Below are 25,219 nucleotides of genomic sequence, written 5' to 3'. Positions count from 1 at the left end.
GTGCGTTTGGTGGGCGTGGTCTGAAAAAGGGGGCGTGCCCTCGCTCAGGGCCCGCCCCCTAGAGCGCCGCGCCTGGTGCTGCACGTGGGTGCTCCCGGTGCCATACATGGGTGCTCCCAGTGACATTCATTGGTGCTGCTGCTGTGGTAGCAGGGTGCTCCTTGTACGATCACATGGGTGCCCCCAGTGCCATACATGAGTACTTCCAGTGCCATATATGGGTGCTCCTAGTGACATTTATTGCTGCTCCCGGTGCCATACATGAGTGCTCCCACTGCCACGTATGTGTGCGCACAGTGCTATATGTGGGTGCTCCCTGTACCATACATGGGTCTTCCCCGTGCCTTATATGGGTGCTCCCAATGCCGTATGAATGCTCCCAGTGCCATCCATGGGTGCTCCTGGTGCTGTACGTGAGTGCTCCCTGCTGGCTACTCACGGAGCCCTCCCTCCCCCCACCCCACCTGCTGCTGGTGCTCACAAGTTCTGAGTCCCTGTGACAGTGGAACCAAGCACTCTAATACCACTGGGGGAGGTTTGGGTTTTAAGCACTAAAAGGCTCTCCAGGGAGCACCAGAGCCGTGTGCTGTGTGGTGAAATTCAGGGCCAAATTCAACACAGGGCATTCCCAGGCATGGCTGTTGTGCAGACAGTGGGCACCCACTGCTCACAACCAGCTGTGAAGCTGAACACCTTCCCCACCACAGCCACCACACTGGCTGCCTGCTCCCTGTCCCACCAAGACCCCCCAGTCCTCCCCTGGATACTCCTACCCCTACCCCCACCCCTACTGCTGGGAGCTTGGCAGACACACTGCAGGTCTGGGCACATCCTGCTGGCTGGGCTGGATTTGGGGTGACACATTCTCGAGGTTGGAGCTCTGTGGGGCTGCAGAGGCAATCACATGTGCTGCACAGGGTGACTTGGCCAGAAAGGGATGGTGGTGAATTCCATGGGGAAGCACCTCTGCTTCTGTGGTCCTTGACACCAGGAAACCAGCTCCAAGCTGAGATTCATCCCACTCATATTGATAAGCTTTGTGGTGCCGAGACATTTGCAGTCTGCTTTTGGCATGCCTGCACTGCCGAGGCTTCTATATGGGAATGGGTTTTGCCATAACATAAACTTTTGTTTCACACCTTGCAGCCCTATCCCTGCAGCTCAGCGCTGAGCTGCACTCCCAACAGCCTCCTCCCAGCACTGAGTCCCTGCCCTTTTCTGAGAGCTTCTCATGTGTCGCATCCTACAGAAGCGAGGCTCCAAGCCAGCCCTCCCCTTGGCACCCTCACGTCAGTGAGATCAGCCAGCAAATCTGTTCCTGGTAGAAATGAGGGTGGAAAAAGCTTTGGGTTCCACCCAGCTGCTTGGAAGCTGTGGTTGGAGGTGGGTGGAGCAAGGCAGAGCCAGGTGCCTGTGACAATGGGGTGACAATGAGGAGAGGTGAGGTGGGGGTGTCCCTGGCACTAACCTCCCTGGGATGGGCTGCAAGCTGGGGCAGGAGGGAGGAGAGCAGGGACCTGTGCCAAGGTGCCAGGCACCGACATCTCCCTGTGCCTGAGAGGGGACTTTGGAAGCAGCAAGACCTGTCCTCTGCCTTGTGTCACCTTCACAGCCCCTTCTCCACTTTGGTCTGCAAAGACTGCTGGAAAAATGTCCGCGTTGGGACAGGGGATGCATTCTTCCCTGGGAGAGGGCTGTGCTGAGGCTCAGGAAGGGAGAGGCCATGAGGGTCACCTCTGTGAACTCAGCAGAGCGTTGGGCAATAAGGAAGCAAAGTAAGTGACCGAAAAAACCCCAAGGGAGCAATATCACAGCATTGCACCAGTGTGCCTGGGTGCTATGCACTGTGAGTCACCTGCGGCCAGGCAGTGTGCCTGGGCTGGATTGTCCCCAAAGGGCTGCAGGAGGGGGGACACGTTGCTGTGCACCTCATGCTGGGGCCGGGAGATGTGCTGAGGCCGTTTGCAGCTGCTTATCTGAGAGCTCTCAGCTGGGTGTGGAGCTCCTGGGCACAACCCATGTGATTGAAATCCACCCGTCCCGTTGCCACCTGCATGGCCCAGTACCACCAGCATGGCCCAGTGCCACCCACACAGACTGGAGCTCACTGCCTGCAGCGCTGCCATTCCCAGCACGAACAGCAGAGGCCAGGCCACAATCGCTGCAGGCACTGAAGCTGTTCCCTGCAGCAGCAGCAGAGGATGCTCGGCCTCTCCCACCACCCAGCAGCTGCTTGGCACTTGTGTCCGTCCCATACAGACATGTGTCCCACACGAATGCCAAGCGTGGTGGCACAGCTGTCACCCCCAGCCCGTGCAGGATGTGTTGTCACAGTGAGCTGACATCCCCCAGAGAGCCCACCCCCACGTTCCTCCCATCTGTACCCCCTTCACTGCTGCTTCCTCCTCCATCAGCCTGCGGTGGGAAAGCGCTCGGAAATCAGACATCAAATGCAACAGCAGAAAGGCTGGTGGGAGTTTCCCCCTTTGGGTTTTCCTCCTCTTTTATTGCTTTCCCAAAGAACAAACCTATGGGAAGGCGCAGGGGCTGCTCCCTTGGTGCCTGTCACAGGGCCACGTGCTGCCCGTGGGGGTTTCTTTCCCCTGCAAAAGGCTCTGATAAGGCTGGAAATAGCTTGGCGGTGCGGGGAGGCTCTGCCTGGTGCCTGCTGTGATGGGACGGCACGGGGAGGAGGAAGGATTGCAGCAGGCACACACAGCAGCACAGGGGCTGATCTTTAAGGAGCAGCACTCCTCGCCTGCTGCTATTTACCTGCCTTCCCAAGGCTGCTCCTGCACAGCCCGACCTTGGCTGGTGCTGGCATCCCCGCTCCGTGCCTCAGAGCGGGTGAATGATTTTGCACTATTGCTTAGAAATATCCCTGAATCAAATCCCTGTGCTGTCCTGCTTGAATACAGAAACACCGCCGTGCAGCAGAGCCGATGGTTATTTTATTTGAGGATCTGTTTGGATGATCAGCCTCGAAGCGGCCTGAACACACAAACAGCATCTGCCAGGTGGTCCTCTGAAGCTTTGCCTCAAAGCAAATATACCGCCAATTTTTTATTAGGAAAAAAAAAAAAAGATTCATAATAAACATTAATAAATCCAGGGGAGTGCTGAAACTCCCATCTTCCCTGAACTGAGCACAGTGTGAGGGGCTTGCTCCATGTCCCAGTTATCCTCACTCCAGTTATCCATGTTCCATGCCCTGCTACCCGTGCTCCATATCCCAGCTATCCCTGTTCCATGTTCCAGTTTTCCCTGTTCCATATCCTAGATATCCCCACTCCATATCCCAGTTATTGCTGCTCCATATTCCAGTTATCCCCCTCTTCTTGGCTCAGTCATTTCCACTCCATATCCCAGTTATTCCCACTCTATATCCCAGAAATCCCCCTCTCCATACTCCAGTTATCCCCACACCATATCCCAGTTATCCCCACTCCACGTCCCACTTATCCCTGTTCCATATCCCAGTCATCCCCACTCCACATCCCGGTTCTCTCCACTCCTCCCAGCCTGGGGACAACATGAGGGCTCTTCCATGGGGTAGGACAAGGAGGACGCAGCTGGCTGCCCCCCGGTCCTCCTCCTGCCCTCAGCTCATCACCCAGGAGAGGAGGAAACCTGGCTGTAAATACACCCGGAGGATTTTTCTATCTGCGATGCTCACTTCCCTCCCTTGGCGCTGCTCTCGCATCCCTCGGCTGCCAAACTGCTGGGAATTAATCCTGTGCTGACAGCGTTTACATTGGGCTCTGCTCAGATAAACCATATCAGAGGTGGAGCCGGGCGAGGAAGGAAGGGTCTGCTCCTGCTTAGTGTCAGCCCGGCTGCTCCTCAGCGCTGCAGCACGGAGCTTCTGGGATGCGGAGAGCACAGCATCCAAACCCTGCAGGATTGAGGGCTTCTCTTGCACCTTACCTCAATGTACAGTGGAGAAAAGAAGGGAAATGTTCTTCAAGTCAGCAGGAGGGGCTTGGTCTGCAGCCCCATGGCATGTGGGAGACAGGGACCAGTGTCCCTCCAACATCTGGTTTGGATCTTAGCATCCATGCTCTGCAAATGGAGGGCTCCTCCAAGGGCTGGTTTTAATGAGTGTTTGCACAGCACAGCTCTTGCAGACTTCATTTCTCCCTGGTAGGAGTATTCCTGTTTCTCCTCTTTGGTGTCTGGAGATGGAGGTGGATGGTGATGGAGATGGAGATGGAGATGGAGATGAGGTGAGATGAGATAGAGACAGAGATGGAGATGGAGATGATGGAGATGGAAATGTGCTGCCTGGAGCCCACACCTGCAGGGACTCTATGCCCAGATGGACATGTGGCAACACAAACCCATGCCATGGCCAAGAAACCAAAATCCCCCTCCCTCCATCCTTCAGCTTGTATTTACCACCCTTTGCTACATCACTGGGGTGGGTCCTAACTTCTCCTTGGCCAAGGGTTCCTCCTGCAAAGCAGCATCCCTGGGCTGTGCCACGTGGCAGCTTTGGGGCTCCCTGGGGCCCTTCTCCTGCACTGCATCCCATCCCCTGCCTGTGGGGTCCAGGTCACGGCGCAATCGTCACAGCCACCCCAGTGACGGGAGCCAGGGGTAAATATTAGTACAAAGTGAAGGGCTGTGTAAATATTTTCTCTCTGCAAGGTATTGCTGAAGTTCTCGGCTCCTTTGTCAACAGCCTTTAGGAAATAACAGCTGTGTGCTGGTGATTTCCAGGCTGTGCTGGTTCTTGTCTCAGAGCAGTGTGCCAAGGGTGGGGAGCATTGTGATCCCACAGCAGCTCCCAGTCCCTCTGCCCGTGGTTTCCAGGCCAACATTTCCCACCTGGAGTGGAGCAGCATGCTGTACTGACTGCTCGCTTCCACCTGGAAGTGCACACAGGATGTGGCAGAGACTCCAAGGGCGGCCAATTAATTGTGCTGATAGCACCAAAAGGTTTTCCCAGATGAGAGGAGATGGGCAGAACCAGCCCTTTGGGTCCCCTCACCATGGCCATGGCTGTTGGGTTTGCCTTTGGCCAAGGCAGATTGGTGCTTGCTGGTTGCAGTGTGCCACGGGCACCACCAGCAGTCATAGGGAAGGAGTAAGGTCCTCTTGTGCAGCCCTACCCGGCCATACAGCAGCCCCCAGACCCCCTCAGAGGACACACACTGCCCACCAGCATCGCAGCAAAGAAACCAGGAGGAGCCGGGAGGGCTTTGATCGATTTATCCACTGAAGATACAAGTTTCAGTTTAATAACACCATTCTGTCTGGTTACAAACATACTAAAAACCTACAAAAAAATAATAATAATAATAATAAGAAAACGAAAGAAAAGAAAAGAAAAAAAGAACCAACCAAACAAAAACCAGTTACATCCATCGTACACAAGACGGCATGTATAAAACCAGCACGGAAGCGCCGAGGAACACAAACATGAACAGCATCCGCAGCAGCATCGTAACAGTAACACACAGAGCTACACTGAACCCCACGGCTCCGTGTGGGGCTGCTGAGACGAACTAACAATTAGAGACAGCTCTGGCAATGGGAAGAGTGAGCGGCGTGGCCTGCTGGGAGCTCAGACCGCGCGGGCGGTTTGATCCCTCTCTTCCTAAGTTGGTCCGTGTTGGGTTAGCGGGGTTCCTCCCTTGCCCCTCTGTCACCCGATGGGCAGCGGGGGCTGAGCTCTGAGCTCTGGTCTCTGGGGTGGGCTGAGGGCAGGGGCACAGCCCACGGGGGAACCTCGGGGGGCAGCGATGGAGGGGCACAGGGTCATTAGGGCTCCTCGTCCAGGTGTGTGTGACGTATACGTATGGCGTGCGTCAGCTGTAGCTACAAGGGGACAGGGATGAATGGGGACTCTGTCCTGTCCTATACCCAGCAGGCACACGCAGCCCCGTGTCCCGTCCCTTTGCCTTTGGGTACACACCCAGCCAAAAGCTGGGGGGAAGGATGCAGATGGGGAGCACTGGGTGAGCCGGGAAGGGATGCCGGGGGCCGACCCTGCCCTGGGGACGCCCAGTCCTGCTCCTGCTGCTGGAGGGGGGCACTGGGTGACAGCACCAAACCCTGCCCTGCTGGTGGGCAGCAGCTCCAAGCACGTGGGAGGTGCAACGTCACACTTCCCAAAGGGCTGTGACATGGAGCAGCTGTGACACACGTGCACACACGTGTGCTGGGGAGCTGCACTCAGAGCCAGGACCAACCCTTCCTTTCCTCTCTTTCCCACAGCATTTTTCATCCCTCTGTCACTCCGGAATGATATTTTTTTCCCTTTTTCTGCTCATTTTCATCTCTCTCCAGCTGACAATTTTCCTGATTTAAGCAATGCTTGCTCTGCCGAGGGCGGCGAGGAGGGGGTGTTTGCTCCATCTCCATCATTTCCCTACACAAGCTCTGCCCCAGCCGCCCTCCCTGCTCCATTTTACGTCCTACAGAGCTGATAAAAATAAACATGTTTTGTTTGTGTCTGTTTGAGTGGTTTGCAGTGGGGCTGACGGGGGTGGGACAGCAGCTGGACACATCTGGATTTGGTTTAGAAAATATGCCTGGAAAAACAGCCGGTCCTACACACACATGCGTGCACACATGCAGTCATGGGACTGCTGTTCTGGGGGGAAAAAAATGCAGGAAAAAAGGGAAGAAGAAATCAGCCCTAAATAAAAAATTTCCGGTAGGAGGATATTAACCTCAAAGGTTAATGCACAGACTTTGTCTGAAGATGAAACATCTCTAAGAGACCCGGTCCAGGTCTGCAGAGCACGGAGTACCGAAGGAATGGGCTTTTCCCACCTGCATGATGGGACACTGAGCAGCTGTGAGCACAGCTGACCTTTGGGAGATGCTGCTGCAAACCGTGCTGGTGGGCTCAGCTTTTGGGCCACCTCGTCACTTTGTGTCCCCTTCCTTTCCTAAATCCTCTGTCCCTGCTCACGTTGGCTCTATCCTGAGCAGTTATTTCCATCCAGTCCATCATACACACCCAGGACCAGCTCCTGCTTCCACCTCTTCTGGCTTGGCAGTGGGGTGGCCAATGGAAAAGGGCTGGGTATGTTACCAGCTAGGCAGCAAAACACCCAAAACAGTGGAAAAAGCCCAAAAGATTCCCTGTGGATGTCTAAAAAGTGGGTGAGCAAAGCAGGAATTGCTGGCTGGATGCTTGGAATGGGGAGGTCACCATAGGGACATTATGGTATTTGTCACAGGCACCGTCCCCATCAAAGCTCTAAAAATCACAGAGATAGTTTGGGAAATAGAGGGTGACAAGGATGCCAAAGCTTCCTAGGGAATGTATCGTCCCTCACCTTCCACCAGCCTGACCTATATGCATGTGGGAGTCAGTAGGGCTGCCCCTCCACCCCCTCCACTCTCTGTAGCCAAAAGGGAACTGAGGCAGCAAAACCCCGCAGACTCACCCACAGCCCCAGCACTGGGGCAGGATGAGACATATGGCCCCAGAGCCTCACAGGGCATGGGGCAGCCCCCAGGAAGGGTGGGAGAGCACTGCTGGTCCGTGACTACATGGACCGACTTCTACCAGGCACTTTGTTTGCAGGAGCCCAGTTTGACCCAGAGGGCAGGAATACTCCCTACATAAAGCAGCGTCAGCGTCAACAGAGCTGGGACCTCCCTTCATACTCCATCCTTCCTGTGATGGATCTTTCCCTATCCCAATTCTGGAATTCCTTCTCTCCAGGCAAGGGGCCCTGGTTCCACATCCCCACCCGACAGACACACAGTGGCCAAGGCACAACGTGTGTCACTGAGCCCATCCTCATGCACGTCCCTGGTGCAGGGACCCAGCGCTGCGCAGGGCACCCAGGGACACCCCGCCTTCCTGCAGTGGGGATGAGTGGCACTTCTGTCCCCTTGCTCCCTCCAGCCCCAGGACGGGTTGCAACAAATAAGCCACGAGAGCTGCGGATGAAGCGAGCGATGGGTGCTGCAGCCTCTGGGCTGACTGCCCTGCGAGGATGAGCAGCGCGGGCAAAGCAAAGTGCAGCGGTCCTGATAAGCATCGCAGCCCAAAAGCGAGAAGCTGGGCTGTCCTGGGGGCGAGGCATGGAAAGCAGAGGGGTGAGCAGTGCTGCACACCGCTACGTGGCAAGGCATGGGCTTTGGGAGGTGATCATGGACCAGGACAGCGAGACGGAGCCAACAACCAACGCACCCTTTGCCCACATCCCGTGCTTCACCCCGACCCACCCACACCCCCGTGGTTCTTAGTTTTTGGCTTGCTTACTGATATATTTTTTTTGAAAACCCTATAGAGATCCAATTGTGATTGGCATCTACCAGCACTGGCCGGCCCCGCGCGGAGCGAAGACCTCGAGAACAGAGCAGGGCGGATTCCTGGCGCATCGCATCCCTCCCTGCCCCTCGCCCGTCCCCGCGGTCCGCTCACAGCGTGGCACTGGGGTAGGACACCCAGCCTGCCTCTTTGTACGCGGCCGTCACGTGGGTGTAGATGAGGGTCCTCATCTTGGTCCACGCGCCGTGCGCCTCCGGGGTGAAATCGTTGCCGTACGCCTCGGCGATCACCTCCAGCATGACGCCGGTGAGCTTCTGCGGGGGACAGCAAAGGGTTAATGAGCTCTGCAGGGAGGGCAGAATGAGTGAACTTTTTCCCTAAAGAAATGCAAGGCTGCGGTTGAGTTCTGGGAACAACGGCCCTCTGCTGCATGGAGGGGTGATCAGGACATTCCAGCACTCACAGAGGGGCCGGGCAGGAGGCTGACGTGGTACTGCTGAGCATCTCCTTTATTTTGGCAGCTCTAGTGCCATAGGTGCCATCCACCACCTTTTAGCTAAAAGAACTCAAGAAGGACCCCACAGCTGTGCAAGAAGAGGTGCAGGACACAGGCAGGATTCTGGTGGGAAGAGGAACTCCACGTCCCAAAGGCTCCAGTGTTAGCTGCCTTTGGGGATGCTGCTCTACATGAGGCAGCATCTCGATAGGAAACTGCAGGCATGAGGGGAGCAGCCCTACAAGCAGCACCACCACTCCCTGACTCCCCATCAGTGCTCACGGTGGGGATGGGTCAGTGGTTGGTCTCAGTGGTCTTAGTGGTCTCTTCCAACCTTAATGATTCTAAAGCATCCCAAGAAGTTTTCATTCCCTCCCTTTACCTTAAAGTAGATGGGCTCCACTTTGTGCTTGAGGGCATGGGCTTTGCCCACCAGGGCCAGAACAGAGGAGACCTTCTCTGGGTCGTTGAGGTTCTCCACCACAGAGTTGATGGCACCCATGACCCGCTGGGCGTGCTTCCGCAGCTGCAAGCTCCTCTCCATCTCCAGCGTGTCGTCCATGTGCTTGAACTGGCTGAAGTATTGTTTGGCCGATGGGAAGTTGACAAAAAACCTTGGGAGAAAGGACAGACAGAGAACAGTCAGGAGAGCAGAGGTGCTGGGAACAGCCCCATTACCTCCAGCACAGCCAGGACTGGAGCTAATTGAATTCCCAGGGAAATACTGTAGGTTTCGTCAGCAGGATAATGCCTTTCTCACTTATCTACTACAAAGGCATCCCAGTTGGATATTTATCTACAAAGCAGAGGCAGGGCTGAATTCCTTATCACTTCACCCAGAAACTCCAGCCCAGCATGCCAGATGCCGCAGCCACCCCCTGTAGGTCAAAACATCTCCTCCTGCCTCAGAAAGATGGAGAAAAGCAAGCAAAGCTCATCCTTCATCCAAGCCAGCCTCTCCCTGTCTATCTTGAGCTCTCTTCATGCATTGCCACCCAAAGAGCCCCTCCTAACCCAGGATTTGCCCAGCATTCACAAATCCACTTCTCCAAAGCAAGACCCCAGCCCAGGTCTCCCAGTGCCAGGAGCCACTGCTAGGACATCCCCCAGGCACCCAGCCTACAGCTGCTTGCTATGAGATGAACCAATCCCCATGAAACTCAGCTGGAATGAGTGAAGCTGCTGATGGCAGGCAGCTGTGCCCAAGCAACATCTCAACCATGCATCCCTTTCCCATCCCATTCCCATCTCATTCCTATCCCATTCCCATCCCATTCCCATCCATCACTACATTTCTCCAGCACCAGCTGGGATTATCACCCTGCTCACCACCCCACAGGCAGTGTCAATTCATGGATCCCGCTCACTTTCCACCCCATTACTCTCCCTCTCCCTGCTCCCAGCCTTCCCCTGCTCCATTGGCTGGTGCACAACCCATGGCACTGCCAAGGACGCGGCTCAAGGCAGCGCTGGGAGCACACTGCTCCCCAAGGCAGCTGGGATCCATCAGCCCAAAGTAGGTTTCGGAGGTGTGAAGAGCAGAAAGGCTGGGGAGGAAGGAGAGTGGAGGGGGGGGACAAGATGTTGCTTTGAAACTCACATCGGGTCAATGTCAGCAGGAATCCCAACCCAGGGAGGCTGCCTGTAGCTCCCGTTCCCATGGATGTCCTCAGCCCCGTCCCGTTGGCTCAGAGATGCCATGGGGTGAGGGATGGCCGGGACCCATGACAGGGCTGGGGCACAGAGTTGGCCATGGAGATGGCACTGGCACTGAGGTTCTGCCGGGAGCCTTCCCCAGCAAGTACGTGCCTGAGCCTGGAAATCTCAAGTCCCTCTTTGCTGTTAGAAGCTCCCTGAAAAGCCCCATCTGCTCTCAGCACGATGAGAAGACTCAAGGACTGAGCTTGAAGTAACCCCCAGGACCCCCAGCACCACTGCATACAGAGGGACCAAGCGCAACCCCACGGCCGTGTCCTCCACCCACATGGGCAGAGGCTCCAACTCTGCTCATAGCATCACAGTTCTGAGCAGGGACCCCAAGGCTGGAGCAAATCTGAGCTGTCAGAGCCAGAAACAGAGGGAACGAACCTTTCTCGTAGTTGCTAATAAACAGAGAAGATTAATTTAACACAAAGGTTAAATATAATCCAAGGGAGCAGGGAGGGGGGAGGAGGGAAAGGAGGAAGAAATAAAATAACTCAAACAATAGTGAGATAGAAGAGGTGTTCACTGGGTTTGTTTCTATCCACAGAACATTTCTGAGAGTTCAAACAGCTCAGGCTCTGGAATTTTGTTGGCTCATTACTCGTGTGTGTGGTTCGGGCTTTTTTCCTTCATTGGAGTCATTAAAAATATGACATTTACCATTGCATATCACACGAAATTATGATTGATGGAAAGCAGATGCCTGAATCCCCATCTCATTAAATTTCTTTTTAAGCGGTTCCATTCTGCACCCGCTAATTTGTTCCCGGCGAGCTACATCTGGACTGAGCACACAGGATGTCGGAGATGTTTTCCTCCCTCTTTTGCCCTTTTAACAACTTTAAGGACACAACCTTCACCAGTAGCAGAGCCAAAGGAAATTATTAAGGTGCACAGCGCCATGATGCTGTTCTCTGTGCAGAAGGAGCAGCGCTGCTCCCTGCGCATCTTTCCCATCTTCCTCCCTTCTCCATCCCTGTAGCAAACCAAGCGGGGGCTGACCCCCCAGCTCCGGCCATTGCATAGAAGAATTAAGGTTGGAAAAGAGCCCTAAGATCATCAAGTCCCACAGTTCCTGCCTAGCACAGCCGGCACCAGCTGGAAGCATCAGTGCTTCATCACCCTGAGAGCTCCAACCCGACCCATAGGGAAAGCAGCCCTGAGCCCACCAGGTTGCTGGGATCCCTGGGATGAACACTTGGACACTTTCTGATAGATTTTCAAATCCCAGAACCGTAGAATATCCCAAGTTGAAGGGACCCATAAGGATCATCATCATTTTCCTACCGATGCTTTCACGCTTTCTCTCATCCCTCTACGTGGGAGAAGCTCTCAACCATCCCCACATCCTTCCCCAGAGCTCCGAGCCCCGTTCTGCTCCAGTGCCCACAAAGCAGCTGCTGGAGGTAGGCAGGTGCTATTTATTGAGCTCGGGATGGCTCAGCGCTTCGCCTGCACCTTCCCAGTGCTGTTCCAGCCACCTGTATGTAGGTTTCTTTCAGGGTTGGGCTTCTGCAAAGGGATTGGGATGCTCTAGCAAAACCCAGCAGGAAAAACCCAAATGAGTTTGGGACACGGGGATCCCAGTGGTCTGGGATGGAGAGCTGCAGCCATGCAGAGAGCACAGCCATGAGCCTCTGCTTCTGGATACTGTGCTTTAAATCTCCCCCCCCTGCCCCCCACAACCCTTTTTCTACCCCTCATGGAGAGTTGATTTTTTGGGAAATGTTCCTCTTGAGCGTCCTCATTAGCAGAGCCCTTTTCTCCAGGAAAACATCCATTCAGACTGACCGCAGTGATTCATGAGCACGTGACGTGCAGTGGGATGGGGATGTCCTTCTGAGGGGGCCCCACTGCAAAGCATTTTGGGGAGGGGGCTCAGTTGGGATGCTTTGCCCTGACTTGTACCTTTTGGCACCAGAAATGCGCTCCTTGCCCTGAGGGACACCCGAACAAAATGCATGGCACCCACAAAGCCATTGCTTTAAATGACATTTTGGGGGGATTCAACCCACTGATTTGATTCTGAAAAATAGAAAGGGTTTTCTGCAGAGCTGGACTCACTCCTTGGGCTCTCTGGTAGTTTATCCCAGCATCCAGGATGACTGCTGTGCATGTTGTGCTTCTCCAGCTCCAAGCACTGGGACTGATGGAAAGGGCAAAAGAATTGGAAATGTGGATAGGTGGTGATGGGAGCAGTGAGAGAGGGATGGGGAGGCCCTGCAGCACAGGCTCAGCACAGCTGCCACACTGAGAGCAGGTCTGGGAGTTAATGGAGACTGTCCCTGGGTTTCCTCCTCAGGACTCCGAGGGGATCCATACAGTTTTGCAGTCCTGTGGCTGCAGCAGGTGGGTGTGAGGGTCGGGATGTGGGGACTTCCAACCTGTAGAGGTTTCCAACCACGCTCATGTTGGGCACATGGCTGTATGGCACTGCCCTGCGAGCTCCCTGCACACACACCCAGCCTCCTCTGAGGACCTCACCGGGCAGCATTTCCCAAAAGGAACAGTTCCTAGGTTACAGATGGGGAAACTGAGGCACGGCAATGCACCCAGAGCTATGGGCAGGCTCCGTGTGCAGTGTATCTCTCCATCATGCTGGCTTGAATGACCAAGCTGAAATGCAGTCCCAAATGCGCAGCTTAAGGGTGCCCTGCCCATCCCCATCCCACCCCCAGCCCCAGTCCCACAAGGGTTAAGGCAGCTGCTGTGAAATGGATCCTGGCAGCGATACTGCAGAGGCCCCACGTTCCCCAGGAGGAAGACGAAGCTCCCCTGCCGAGGAAATGGTCAATTAGCAGCATAGTTCTGACCGCACGGCGCAGATTCCCATGATCCGGTGGCTGCACTGCCTGAAATCCTCATTATCTGTGGTCATATCCCGTTGGATCCCAGAGGCCCCACAAGCTCAGGACCCCACTGTGCTGCTGGAAGGACCATAGAGATGTGGTGTGGCTCCGAGCAAAACTGCAGCCACAAGGGCTGGAGGCTGATGGCCAGTGATGGTACACAGCCTTGTGCCTCAGTTTCCCCATCTGCAAAGCAGAGGGTGGGTGAGCCAGCATGGAAATGGTGTGAGGAGGAGGGAGATGCACTGGGACACACAGCAGAACTCCTGCAGGATGGTGACACTGCAAACCCTCACTCCAAGCTCACCATTTGCTTGGGCATCCCCACCTCTGCCATCAGGGCAACAGATCGGCCCCCAGCTTGGGTTCAGCCTTCGATGTGCAGAGGTGGCTGTCAGCCCCCATGCATTTCCCATAGGAAAAAGTCATCCCCAGCCCAGAGCAGGTCCTGAAAGATAAACTGGGGAAGAGCAGAGGAAACCTCCGTGGGGCAACGCAACTCCCCAGCAACAGAAATGCAGCTGGGCTCCGGGCATGTGCCACGGTTAAGGCTCACAGGAAGCCAGCTCCATCCCAGGTCCGTGATACCCTGCTGGCATTTGGGAACACCCACCACCACAGAGCCACGGCTTTCTCTGGGGACAGGCAAGTTGGAGCAGAAACTTGGATGGGGAGAGTTTGGGTTGGGAGCAGAGCTCATCCACATGTTCCCATGGCCGCACCTCGCTGTCCTCACCTCTGCTCTGAGCCCCATCACTGCACCCTAGAGATACCAAAACAAGGAGTTGCCCTGGGCTAATTCCCTCATGGCATCATCCAGGCAGCATCCTGCCCAGACACCTTTTCCCAGCACTGCCATTGGCAACACAGCTGCTGCACACTGCTGGGGCTCAGCCCACCTCCATGCCCACCCCTGTGCATCAGGGACATGAAGGCAGTGAGGACACCTGTGCAGCACTTTCCACTCCCCATTGCCCTATGCCGGAGCTCACAGGAATGGGAGAAGGAGCATTTTGGCTTCCCAGGGTTGGGACAGGAATTATCTGTGCTCTGCATTTCCCATGGGCTCAGGGCATCAGCAATCAGCCCGTGGAAAACTTTTAGATGGCCGTTCACACAAAGCGCATGCATGCAAAGGGCTCACACCCCACACAACAACGGGCAGCAAAAGGAAAACCTTCCTGTCCCTATTTCCCCTCCAGCAGGGTATAACCCTTCCTGATTTTGGCACCGATGTGGGGCTTTGCGTTTTGCCCATTGCAGCCACCCGGCCCCATGCTGCTGGATGATGCTCTGTGCCATGGGGCAATGTTCTGTGCCGTGGGGCGATGCTCTGTGCGTGGGTGATGATGCCTCATAGCTCAGGCAATGCTCAGGGCTCAGAGACCGTTCGGTGCTGCCACCCCCTTTGCCCCCACCCCATGTGTGCCCTCCGTTCCCCCCCCCCACCCAACTCCAGCGCTCCCTCCCCGCCGACGCTGCCGCCGGAGGGACAGATGGTGCCCTCGGAGACACCTGCTTGGGTTTTATCTTGGCTCCCAACTTGCATTATTTCACCCGCCAGCCTGGGACGTACCAACGCCATCCGCACGGAACTCAGTGGGGGGGGAAAAAACCCCAAACCCAACCGCAACAAACCCACCCCCGGCGAGCCGAGCCCTGCGCCGCGCTGCCTCCGCGCTCCCCCACCTCCACGCGGGTTAAGGTGACCTTTCCGATGGAAACCGAATCCCACCAAGTCCCCACGGTGCTGCCCCGCTCCCCCCGGGCTGAAATCGGAGGAGTGCTGCGAATCGTCCCCGCGCCAATGGATGCTCCGCGCTCCCCACTCGCTGTCATTCATCGCGTTCCGCTCCACAGCCCGTTCTGTTTTTGTCTATAAAGGGCTTCGCTCGGATTCGCTTTTTTTCCCCCCGATACCTGATGAGTATGGAGACTCCGACGTCCTCGCAGTTGGCGTACACTCTGCTCCATGTCTCCTGAATAACCTTCTTCTCCGCGTCGGAGATCTCCTCACTTCGCTCCCACCTCTCGATCTCCATTTCTCCCTGGACTTTCTCCATGGGGAGCTGCGTGCGTTGCGCCTGGAGCCGGGAGGGGATGTGCGTGCGAGCGGCGAGGTGTGCGCCCAGCAGCTGCGCCCTCAGAGCTGGAATTTCGGGTATCTCCTACAGCTCGGGTCTCCCCATGGCTGTAGCAGCTCCCGCTCAGCCTGGATGCGGGCGGCTGACTGATGGGAAACTGCCGAAAAGTGAAATATTCAAAGGCATCGCAGGACCAGCCTCTTCCAACGTGTGAACGTGAGCTCACTTTCCCCTCTCTCCTCCTCTCTCCCACTCCTCCCTCCTGCTCTCAGGGAGGGGCGGGGGGTGGAGAAGGGGGTGGGGGGGAGGTGGAAGGTTTTTTTTTCAGCCTTTGTAAACAGTGTGGAGGAAATAGAGAATGCAAAACGCACTGCTGAAGTTGTCCCAGTGCTGGCTGGGCCCAGCGCTGCCTTTGGGACGCCCACCACCTCCCAGAGGGACACATCACCTCTGTCCTGCAGATTGCAAGAGCAAGGTGGGGAAATTCATGCCTTTGGGAAGGGGTGTGCGGGAACACCTCTGTGCTGCTGTCGGGTTGTTTGTACCCAAATCCATTTGCGGCTTGCTGCAGACCCAGGCTGTCAAACTGGCAGCACAGGAAAAGGGAGAATGCTGCTGGGACTTGGAATGACCACCGGGCCTGCAGAGGGGGTGGGAGAAGCAGTGGGGGATCCTGCAGTGCTCTGGCAGCTGCTGCACATCCTGACAGAGGGACAGCAGACAGACAGACAGGTGGGCACATAAGGGGACAGAGCAGGGGGACAGACAGGAAGACAGTCAGGCGGATGGGCAGGCAGGCAGGCAGACAGGTGGACAGACCAACGGATAGATGGGCAGGCAGACAGATGGACGGTGGCAGATGGGACAGGTGAACAAACAGACAGACGGACGGACGGAAGGCGCAGCTCCAAAGCACACCTGGGCAGGGGCTGGAGTGTAGCTGAGCCCTGCTGTGGCCTCTGTTCCTGCAGAGCTGCCAAGGCTTTTTGCTGTATTTCTCCTCCAAACCATCCTCAGCTGCCACTCCGCTCCCAGCAGGAAAATCATTGGCATCAGCAGATCTGTGCTTACAGCTGTGAGGGGAGCAGGGGGGGATGCTGTCCTGCTGCAGGCCCAACCCAGCAGAGCAGGACCCTCCTGCCACAGCCAGAGCTGTGCCCTCTTCCTGGCAGCAGGGCTTGGGCTTGGTTGGAGAGTCTCAATTCTGTGTTAGAAATGGATGAGGAGCCCCTGAATGTTTCCAAGAGGGTCCCTGCCCCTCTCTGGGGATATCACACCCAGCTCTGCCACGTGCTTGGCTTCTTCCCAATGGGAAGCCACTCTGAGACACATGGGGAGGACTGTGTTATGGTGGAGATACGACATGCCAACCCACTGCCTACCAACCCCAAACACAGCCCTCAACTTCTGCATCTCCTCCCAGATGTGAATCAGAGCCATGAGCACAGCCCCACACTGTGACAGCGTCCCATTTCCCCCAGCTAACGTGGTAGGATGTGACACATTCCAGAAGAAAGACGCTGCATTGACACTGCTGCTCAAAACTTCAGTGGGTCAGCATCACCTGGTGTCACCCTGCTGGTCTTTGTCCCTGCAGGGACCTGAGTGTCCTCCCAGTCCCACTGGGGCCAAGTGCAGCACAGAGGGAGGTGGCAGCCCAGAGGACACAGTGGCATTTGCCACCCTGCCCTCCCACATCACCTCTCCTCCTTCTCCTCCTCCTCTTTACCTCCTCCTCCCTGCGCTGGGTGCAATGAGGAATGCACTTGGCTCCTGAGCCTGGAGTGGGAGGTGAAGGCAAAAAACACAACTTGAGCTCCACGGCGTGTGGGACGGGGATGGTGGCAGAGTTCCACCCTTGACTCCTCGCTGAAGGTGAGGTGCAAACTCCATAGCCAAACCACAGCCAAACCTCACAGCCAAACCCCACAGCTAAAGCCCGGTCAGCTCTGCATGCTCTGGACTGAGCACCACTGTCCCTTGTGCACGGGGAGGAAAAATAAGGAGACTTTAGGAAACAGCTTTGCGGTGCCTGCAGCAGCCAGCACACCAGGAGGGGGGGATTTAGCCTAAAGCCTGTGCAAATGCTCTGTGCTTATTGCAGGTTTCCTTCCTCCTGCTTCTCGGATCCCCGGGGAACCATGCAAAGCCGGAGCTCCTGCTCCAGCTGCGGCTGTGCCAGAGACTGAAGGGGGAAGCAGGACCTCCAGCTGAGGTTGCACTGCTGTCTGTGTCCAGACCCCATGGGGTGGGACCCCCAGGTTCCATCCTGACTCCATCACCCGCAACCCCAGCACAGCCAGGTGCTGATTTGCTCCCCTCTGCTCATGTTCCCCCCCGGCAGTTCTGGGCAGTGCCAGGAAGCGAAACCCAACTGTTTGTGCAGAGCAAATCCCGCAGCAGACATTCCTCCTCTGATTGAAACCAGACCTCACGCGATGCTGCTGGGGCTGCTGGCGAGGGCGCGTTAACCAGAGCAGAGCATGAGATCCCAAAATGGGAGCGGGGTCTCTCTGCTTGTGGACACATGTTGGCCAAGTGGGTCAGGGTCCAAGTGATGGGATGAAGATGCGTGGGATGAAGGTGGGTGGGATGGAGGTGTATGGGATGGAGGTGTATGGGATGGAAGTGTATGGGATGGAGGTGTATGGGATGGAGGTGTATGGAATGAAGATGTGCAAGATGAAGGTGTATGGGATGAAGGTGAATGGGATGGAGGTGTATGGGATGGAGGTGGGTGGGGTAAAGACATGCAGACCCAACTGGCAGTAGCCACAAGCATAGAGGAGTGAGGAGGATGAGGCAAGGAAACCCTATGGCCTTCTCAAATGTTGTGTCATCTCTTCCCCGAAACCAAACAAAATCAGCCCACACAACATAAAATTCCAGCATTAGGAAATCCAGGGGAAAAGAAGGAAGTGGAGGTGCAGACAGGGCTGGGAGGTGGGTGCTGCCATGCTGCAGGCAGAGCCTGAAGCTCCAGGGCAGCGCTGGGAACTGCTCCACAACCCGGTCCCATGCCGAGGGCTCTCCTAAATACCCCAACCCCACCCCAAGGCTTCGGGGAATGGAAACGGTGACGCAAGGTGGGATGAAGCAATAGCGCTGGGAGGAAGCAGGGGATGGGGATGTGGTGTGGATGAGATTTGCTCCTTGCCATCCCAATCCCAGCAGGAGCCAGCTGAGCATAGTTCCCATGCCACAGTGAGTGGGGATGACAGGGTTACTGGAAACAAGGTGACATTTCCAAACAGAATCTCTTTGCTGCTCTTTCCTTTCCTGAAGCCGGCCTGGCTGTGGCAGGGGTTGCTCAGGAAAGCCAGCAAGCTAATGTATTCATGTCATCTTGCATTTGGTGCCAGGACATGAAGTAAACACTGTCAGGGACCTCGCTCAGGTTCAAAGACGAGCCCTGCTTCTTATTCCGATCACATTATCCGTGGTCCCCGTACGGATTCATTGATTCATATCTTAAAAAGAAAAGCCTTCAAAACCCATTAAGCCTGTCTTGCCATTCCAGCCCTGCTCTCAAGGGCTGGGGCAAGAAGCATTAACTAATCTGCTCACATTACTTTGCCTTTGAGCCGAGCATCTCTCGGTGTCAATCAATCGTGTCTGGAAGTGATACACTCCAGCGCAGGGCAGCGAGTTCACTGCATGGAAAATCAATGTAGGAGCCCTCAGCTGGGCGCTGGGTGGGCAAAGACACCGCTGGAAAAGAACCCACAGAGGAGGTTTTGCTGTGGTCTTACCGATGGCTGCTTTTTCTCAAGACCTCAGATGGTATCTGGGACACAAGTGGGGACATCCTGGGGCCACCTGGTGTGCGGAGAGAGGAGCAGTCCAGCCGGAGGAGGTACTTGGGATGCTCCCAAAGAACTCCCATCCCGGTAGAACCGCTGGGGAGGGTCCATCCCCTCCAACCCACAAATGCAGGGACCGATTATGGGATGAGCTTGGAAGGATTTGTTTTTACAGATATGTTCAGTGTTTTTTAGGGCTTGGAGAGGTCCAAGAGGATGTTGTCTCTGAATGGGGATAAATCACAGCATCCCAGTCTCTTGCTGATAGGATGGAGAGCCAGGATCCCTCAAAGCTCACTCTGCTTTCTCTTTCTGGCCTCATCACTTAGTGAACCAGGGCTTATCAAGGCTGCTTGGATGTGACCCTGGTTTCAAAACCCATTTGTGTGGGAAATCTGTTTTCCAGCACAGAGGTGTGAGCAGAGGTGTGCGTGCTGCTGAGAGCGGGGAGGGGGAAGGCAAAGCCATCCTGCAGACATTGGGATCAGCTGGCTGAGACGTGGCCATGGGGAATTACATGCAGGGCTGAGCCTGTCAGATTACCCGAGCGGGGAGGGGGGAGCGGGAGAGACAGGAGATGGAGGGGAAGGAGAGAGGAGAAGGTGGGTGAGGAGGGGAGGGAAGCACCTGGGGATTGGGGGCCCTGACCCCATGTCAGGAAATGCATGGGATGCATGGGGTGGGAATGGGCTCCGTGTGTTGGTGCCCATCCCCCTGGCATCTGTCCGGATGCAGCTCAGTGCTGAAGGTTTCACAGATCTCCCTCTCCGATCCCACCCGAAGGTCAGAGGAGAGCGTCCTCATTTGCTGCCCGTTAATTACTTCTGATCCTGCTCTAATTCCTCCTAACACCATCCCTGAGAGCCTCCAGGTGGCTGCTGGGCAAAGGGCAACACCAGGGCTGGGACAGCGGGGTCCTGGCAGGAGGGACGCGAGGGCTGCGTGGTGATGGAGCCATGTGCACCACCGCCCTGCTGCTCGGCACGCTGGTCGTGATGCTGCGGAGACGCTTCTCCAACAAAGTCGAACCGTATGTCCTCCTCTGCCATGGGCTTCGGGGTCCCCGTAGCTGGGGACAGGGTAGTGAGGGTGGCCCTGGGGTGGATGGCAGTGGGTGGCTCAGCTGGTGGGGAGGTGATAGCTGGGATGGGAGTTGCTGCAGTCCTGTGGTTACAAAGCCGTGCTGGAGAGCAGGGTTGGTTCTGTGCATCCTCACCTCGATGTGGGCACGATGGGAGGAAGCATTGCTCCTGTTGGGTGCTCACTGCCTGCCCCAACGCCAGGCTCAGCCGGAGGTTTCCACTGTAGACATGCAAATCTATTTACCGACGGAGGCTGGAGACATCCGAAAGTGGGGAGGTCAAATTGGTGCTTAATGAGCCAATTAAGCCAGGGCATGGAGAATAGGAACTCGAGGCAGGGAAGGCATCTCCTCCTCTGTGCACGCTGCAGCCCTCCCCTACCTGCATTGCCCACTGAATTAAAGCTGCCTGAGCAAACAGGGGCTGTGTAGGGTCACCAGGGCTCTGTCCCCAATGGAGCTGTGGCCACAAAACGAGCCTTGTCCTGCACTGCTGGGAGCTGGACACAGCACGAGGGCTCCATTCTAGGCTATCTAAAGCTAAAGGAGCAGCAGGTCACCTCCTGCCCAGCCCTGCAGAGGGTTTGTAGCAGAGAACAAAGCTGCTTCTGCAGGGGAAGGTAACAGGTTTTCTGCTTGCTCTATTTTGGACATCCATCTACCCACCTCGCTCTGTGCTGGCATAAATCACTGCAGCTCCACTGACAGGTTTATACCAGGAGAGAATTCGTCTCCAGCCTTGAAAATAGAAGTGACAAGAGGGAGAGAAAGAAGTGCTGCTGGTCAGGGACTGTGGAGAAATGTGAGAGGCGACCAGGGCAGAGTGGAGCAGGCTTTGGATGGCACAGCAGAGGGTGGGCAGCCTCCTCCATTGGGTGCAGTTGAATAGTGGTGGCGGTGGTGGTTGCGTTGGGGTTGGGGCTGCTTTGGGCCAGGCAGCCCCTGGACTCCATGGGCCGCAATAAAGGCCAACATTTCCATTGGGATGAGCCCAGGATTAAGGATGTCTCTGAAATCCAGTATGTGCCAAAGACTGGAGCACATGGGATAAAGCCGCTGCGGTGCAGGAACGTCCCCGGCTCTGACAATCCCGTGCATCCTGGGCAAAGGACACAACCGTACAGCACAAGCAAGATGAGATTATGTAAAATCCCCTGCTCATTGACCTCCTTCACGTCCCGTCTTCTATTTATATGCCTTGGGGCTGCCAGGGACAGTGCGGGGTGTCCTTGGCCTGTGTTGGCAGGGCTGGGGTGCTCAGCTGTGGGGTGGGGGCCAGGAGGACCCTGGAGCTGGCTCCCACCATCCCACATGGAGGGACTCCAAGGGTTTCCTCCTCACAGTGCTCACCTGGACCAACCTCCCCATCCAGGGACAAGGAGATCCTTGGGCTTCAGCGCTTGGTTTTTGTCACCCAGCGGGGTTCTGCTTGCTATGTGTAATTATGGATGGCTACTCGGCTTCCTTCCTCAACGTCTTTCCCCCAGTCTCCAGTGAAGCACAAGGGCTGCACGAGGGGACAAGAGGTTGGGAAGGTAGAGGTGCCACGAGCCAGAGCTTTGTGCGAGGTGGGAGCAGCCCCTCTGCACCTCAGGCTGCCAAAAACAGAGCTGGTAGCACAGCATCATCTGGATTTCACCTCCCAGCCCCATCCCCTCTGGGAAGCAGGATATGAGCTCCTCATTTCTAGCACCATCAGGACATGAGCTCCTCATTGCCAGCACCAAGCAGGACGTGAGCTCCTCATTGCAAGCGCATCTCCGGGCTGGAGCAATCAGCACACAGCAGGCAAGCACAGACAAGTGTCAGCTGAATCTCTGTGCGATTTTAAATACATTAGTGAGGCCACGAGTACAGCTCCAAGCCGATAAATAACCCCCAAACCAACCAGCAGGAAAATAACCCCCTCCTTCCACCGGAGACGAGGCAGGAGGCAGCGTTAGCATCGCTTTCCCCCTTGTTTCTATGAGCAGATCTCCGTGCTTTAATCCAGACCCACAAGGGTCAATTCTCTGCCACTTCTGCGGAGTCATTATACTGCCTGTTATATAAATGTCTGGGCATGCACAAAAGGCAGTGCTGGTACAGAGGCTCCGACACAACTCTCTCCAACACCTGCTTTCAGCTGGGGAGAGAGCCGAGCGCGAGAGCATCTCGAGAGCTGTCACACTGAAAGCTGCTGTCTTTCAAGCTGAATGGAGGTCTAAATAGCTCTCACTTCTGCTTTAGAATCTCATTTCTAAATGCAATTAATACTGGCACATGCATAATGAGAGGCTGACGAGTGAATGCAGACTCCGGCAACAAGAAGGCAGCCCAAGTGCTATGTAAATATTACAAATCCTCACTCAGAGCTGACCTGGGAAGACAGCTTTCTGATGATTAAACCCAAGCGACAATGCCACTGGATTCCTACATCTGTCACAATACTACCTGCTGCTACATAATGTGCTACGCCAAAAGAATCAGCTCTCGCTGCTCTTTAATGCAGATAAAATGTCTATTTGCAGAGTGTAATTAATCTCTTCTTCAAAATCGCGAACCTTAGTGTCCTTGGTAACAACATGCCAGTGACTCAGAGCGAGTCTCAGCTTTCTCCTCTGGTTTTTGAGTGATACTGGAAGTGACCCCCAGTTCTTGCAATGGAAAGGAAACGGGTATCACAGGTGGAGGAGCCACGGGGTGCATGGGGTGGGGAAGGGTTCAGCCCTGCTCCAGGCTCTCTGATGGTTTGGGTGGGCCAACCTTGGAGGAGGTGACCAACATTAGGTCCCCAAGGCACAAATCCCCCTTGTTCCCACTGGGGGACAACATGAAAGTGAAGCAGCTGTGCAAATCACAGCATCGCACTGCACACTGCTCTGCCCTGGCTCCCACCATGGGATGGGACCCAAAAGGCAAATCCTCCACCCCAAAGCACTCAGGGCTGCAGCAGCTTTCTATGAACACGGTTAGGAAGCAGCCACTGCCGCTGGGTTCTGCTCACTGACCCAATTCCAAAGCCCGAGGGAAGGACGTGCCGTGATAAAGGGAGAGATGCTGGAAGGAGGAGGCGATGAGGAATTGTATGATTTATTTATTTCTTGGCAAAAAAAAAAGAAAAAGAAAAAAAGAGAAACAAAAAAAAAGGAAAAACAAATGATGTGTTGGCTGAAATCAGCGTATTCCAGTCCAAACTGTGCTGCAGCAGAACCTCACGGGACTTCAGCTGAGCAGAGCTGGGGAAAAACATGGGGAAAACATGGGGAAAATATGGGGAAAACATAGATAAAAGGCAGGTTTGGGTGATGATGAGGGCCCAGCTCCTTCAGTGCAATGCCGTGAAAGTTAGCACCTTCCATTTGGAAAGCCAAATGGGTCCAGAGGCTCCCAGTGTAGCCCAGTCTGGGCTCACCTCATGTTTTCCCTCCCCAGGCACCCCGAGGGAGAGAAAGAAGAGTCCAGGAGGGAGGGAGGCTCTGAGCCTCACGCCACCTAACTCTGCTGTGGAGCCAGACCAGGTGGGATGGATGACATGGGAGAGAGTCATGGAATGGCCTGGGTTGGAAGGGCTTCTGGGGAAAGTGTGGAAATGAAGGAGAATTGGGGAGAAAAAGCCTGTTTTTTGCCTTTCTGCCCTGCCACATCTCTCACAGACTCTGCCTGCTGTTTAATGGTGGTTTCTCCGTGTTTCTCCCAGGATTTACAGGTCTCTTTGCCTGTCGGTGAGGCTGTGTGCGCTCTGGAAAGTGGCTGCTCTTGAGGTGCATGGAAATAGAGAGACAGAGCCTGAACTGGGCAGACCAGGGGGGAAAGAGCCCTTTCTGGCACTTTCAACACCTGTCCGGCTCCCAGGTGAGGGTACATCCAGCCACGTGGATGCGGGGAGCATCCTGGATCCTGGATCACCTCAACCGCCAGCACCAACTAACAGCTCCTTCTCCTCCTGCAGCCTCCCAGCCTCAGAACACACCGACAACCCCTCCAGAACCCACCTCCATGGTGCAGCTCAGGGTGAACCGAGGCCAAATTCTGCAAATCCTGAATGCTGTGTCCGGGGGGGCTTTGGATAGTCCCACAGCAATGCCCTTTGGGAGCTACAAGGCAGCCCATGGGCACGGTGCAATGGCACGTTGTGCTCCCAGCACTGGGACTCTCCCAGCTCTCCCACCCGTGCACACACATTAATAAAAGATCAGTTTGCAGACGCAGTTTGCTGTAGATGACAGCATTAGAGGCGCATCTGGTTTCTGCTAAGCACCGCTCTCGTGCTGGGTTTATTTGGTCCATTTGTGGCAGGGAAGAGTTGCTTTCGGCATTCAGTGGTGTCTCGTGTCTGGGAGAGATGGGGGGGAAGATGTATTTTTGGTGCAGCTTAGCCACAAAAATTCAGTTTCAGAATAAAGACAAATATTCTCGTTTTCTATCTGCTGCCAAACGGAGCCTTCATTTGTCTGAGAACTTGGCATCCTGCAGGAAAAAAAGATGTTCTGATGGGAAAAGTCCATTGGTTGGTATTGATCAGGCATTGGGACTGGCAGATGTCAGCTTCGCCTGGCCAAGAAAGCAGTTCCCATCCTTTCCCCAAGGGGTGTGAGATTGGAGGAGGTGGGGCTTTTGTGGTTTTGGCTGCTTTTGGCCGAATGTTGGTGCAGCAATGGGAAAGGCAAGCACCTAACGTGGGCTGCTCCCAGCTTCACTGCACCTCTCATCCCTTCCCACCAGCAGGGCACAAGCAGACACTGCAGCTCCCTTCAGGCTGCTTCTCCGCAGGGAGAACTTGCTGAATGTCCACAGAGGTTTCCTAACAGATTTCTTTTTTCCCCTGAAGCTTTTTAATTAAAGCTTTCCAATCCCAACTCACTTTCGATTTTATTTTCATAAAGGCATTACGATATTCAGGAAGAATAAGACTGCTGTTGTTGTACCTGGAGCTGCCTTCATTTTACAGCAGAATGAAAGCAAATGTGGAGTCAACAGT

At 55.3% G+C, this 25,219-nt stretch overlaps 1 protein-coding gene and 1 long non-coding RNA gene across 3 annotated transcripts; one reads left to right on the top strand and one right to left on the bottom strand.

Annotated features, from left to right (window-relative positions):
- Positions 1-5,199: 5,199 nt before the first annotated feature.
- On the bottom strand, positions 5,200-15,615 carry CYGB (cytoglobin). Its single transcript, XM_010721282.3, has 3 exons — positions 15,212-15,615; positions 9,121-9,352; positions 5,200-8,556 (listed from the first exon to the last, which is right to left on the bottom strand). The coding sequence occupies exons 1-3, from the start codon at positions 15,352-15,354 to the stop codon at positions 8,392-8,394; spliced, it is 540 nt and encodes a 179-aa protein (XP_010719584.1). The 5' UTR covers positions 15,355-15,615; the 3' UTR covers positions 5,200-8,391.
- LOC116217316 lies at positions 15,508-25,219 on the top strand. 2 transcript variants are annotated; one of them, XR_004161725.1, is made up of 4 exons: positions 15,508-15,591; positions 23,674-23,759; positions 23,939-24,093; positions 24,191-25,219. It is a non-coding gene; the product is annotated as an uncharacterized LOC116217316 (long non-coding RNA). The 2 variants fall into 2 exon arrangements; XR_004161724.1 differs by lacking the exon at positions 15,508-15,591 and having other exon boundaries at positions 20,564-23,759.

Source organism: Meleagris gallopavo, chromosome 20 (assembly GCF_000146605.3).
Source record: "Meleagris gallopavo isolate NT-WF06-2002-E0010 breed Aviagen turkey brand Nicholas breeding stock chromosome 20, Turkey_5.1, whole genome shotgun sequence".
NCBI lineage: Eukaryota > Metazoa > Chordata > Aves > Galliformes > Phasianidae > Meleagris > Meleagris gallopavo.
The sequence above is the reverse complement of the archived record's forward strand: the minus strand, read 5'-3'. Positions and strand labels throughout refer to the sequence as shown.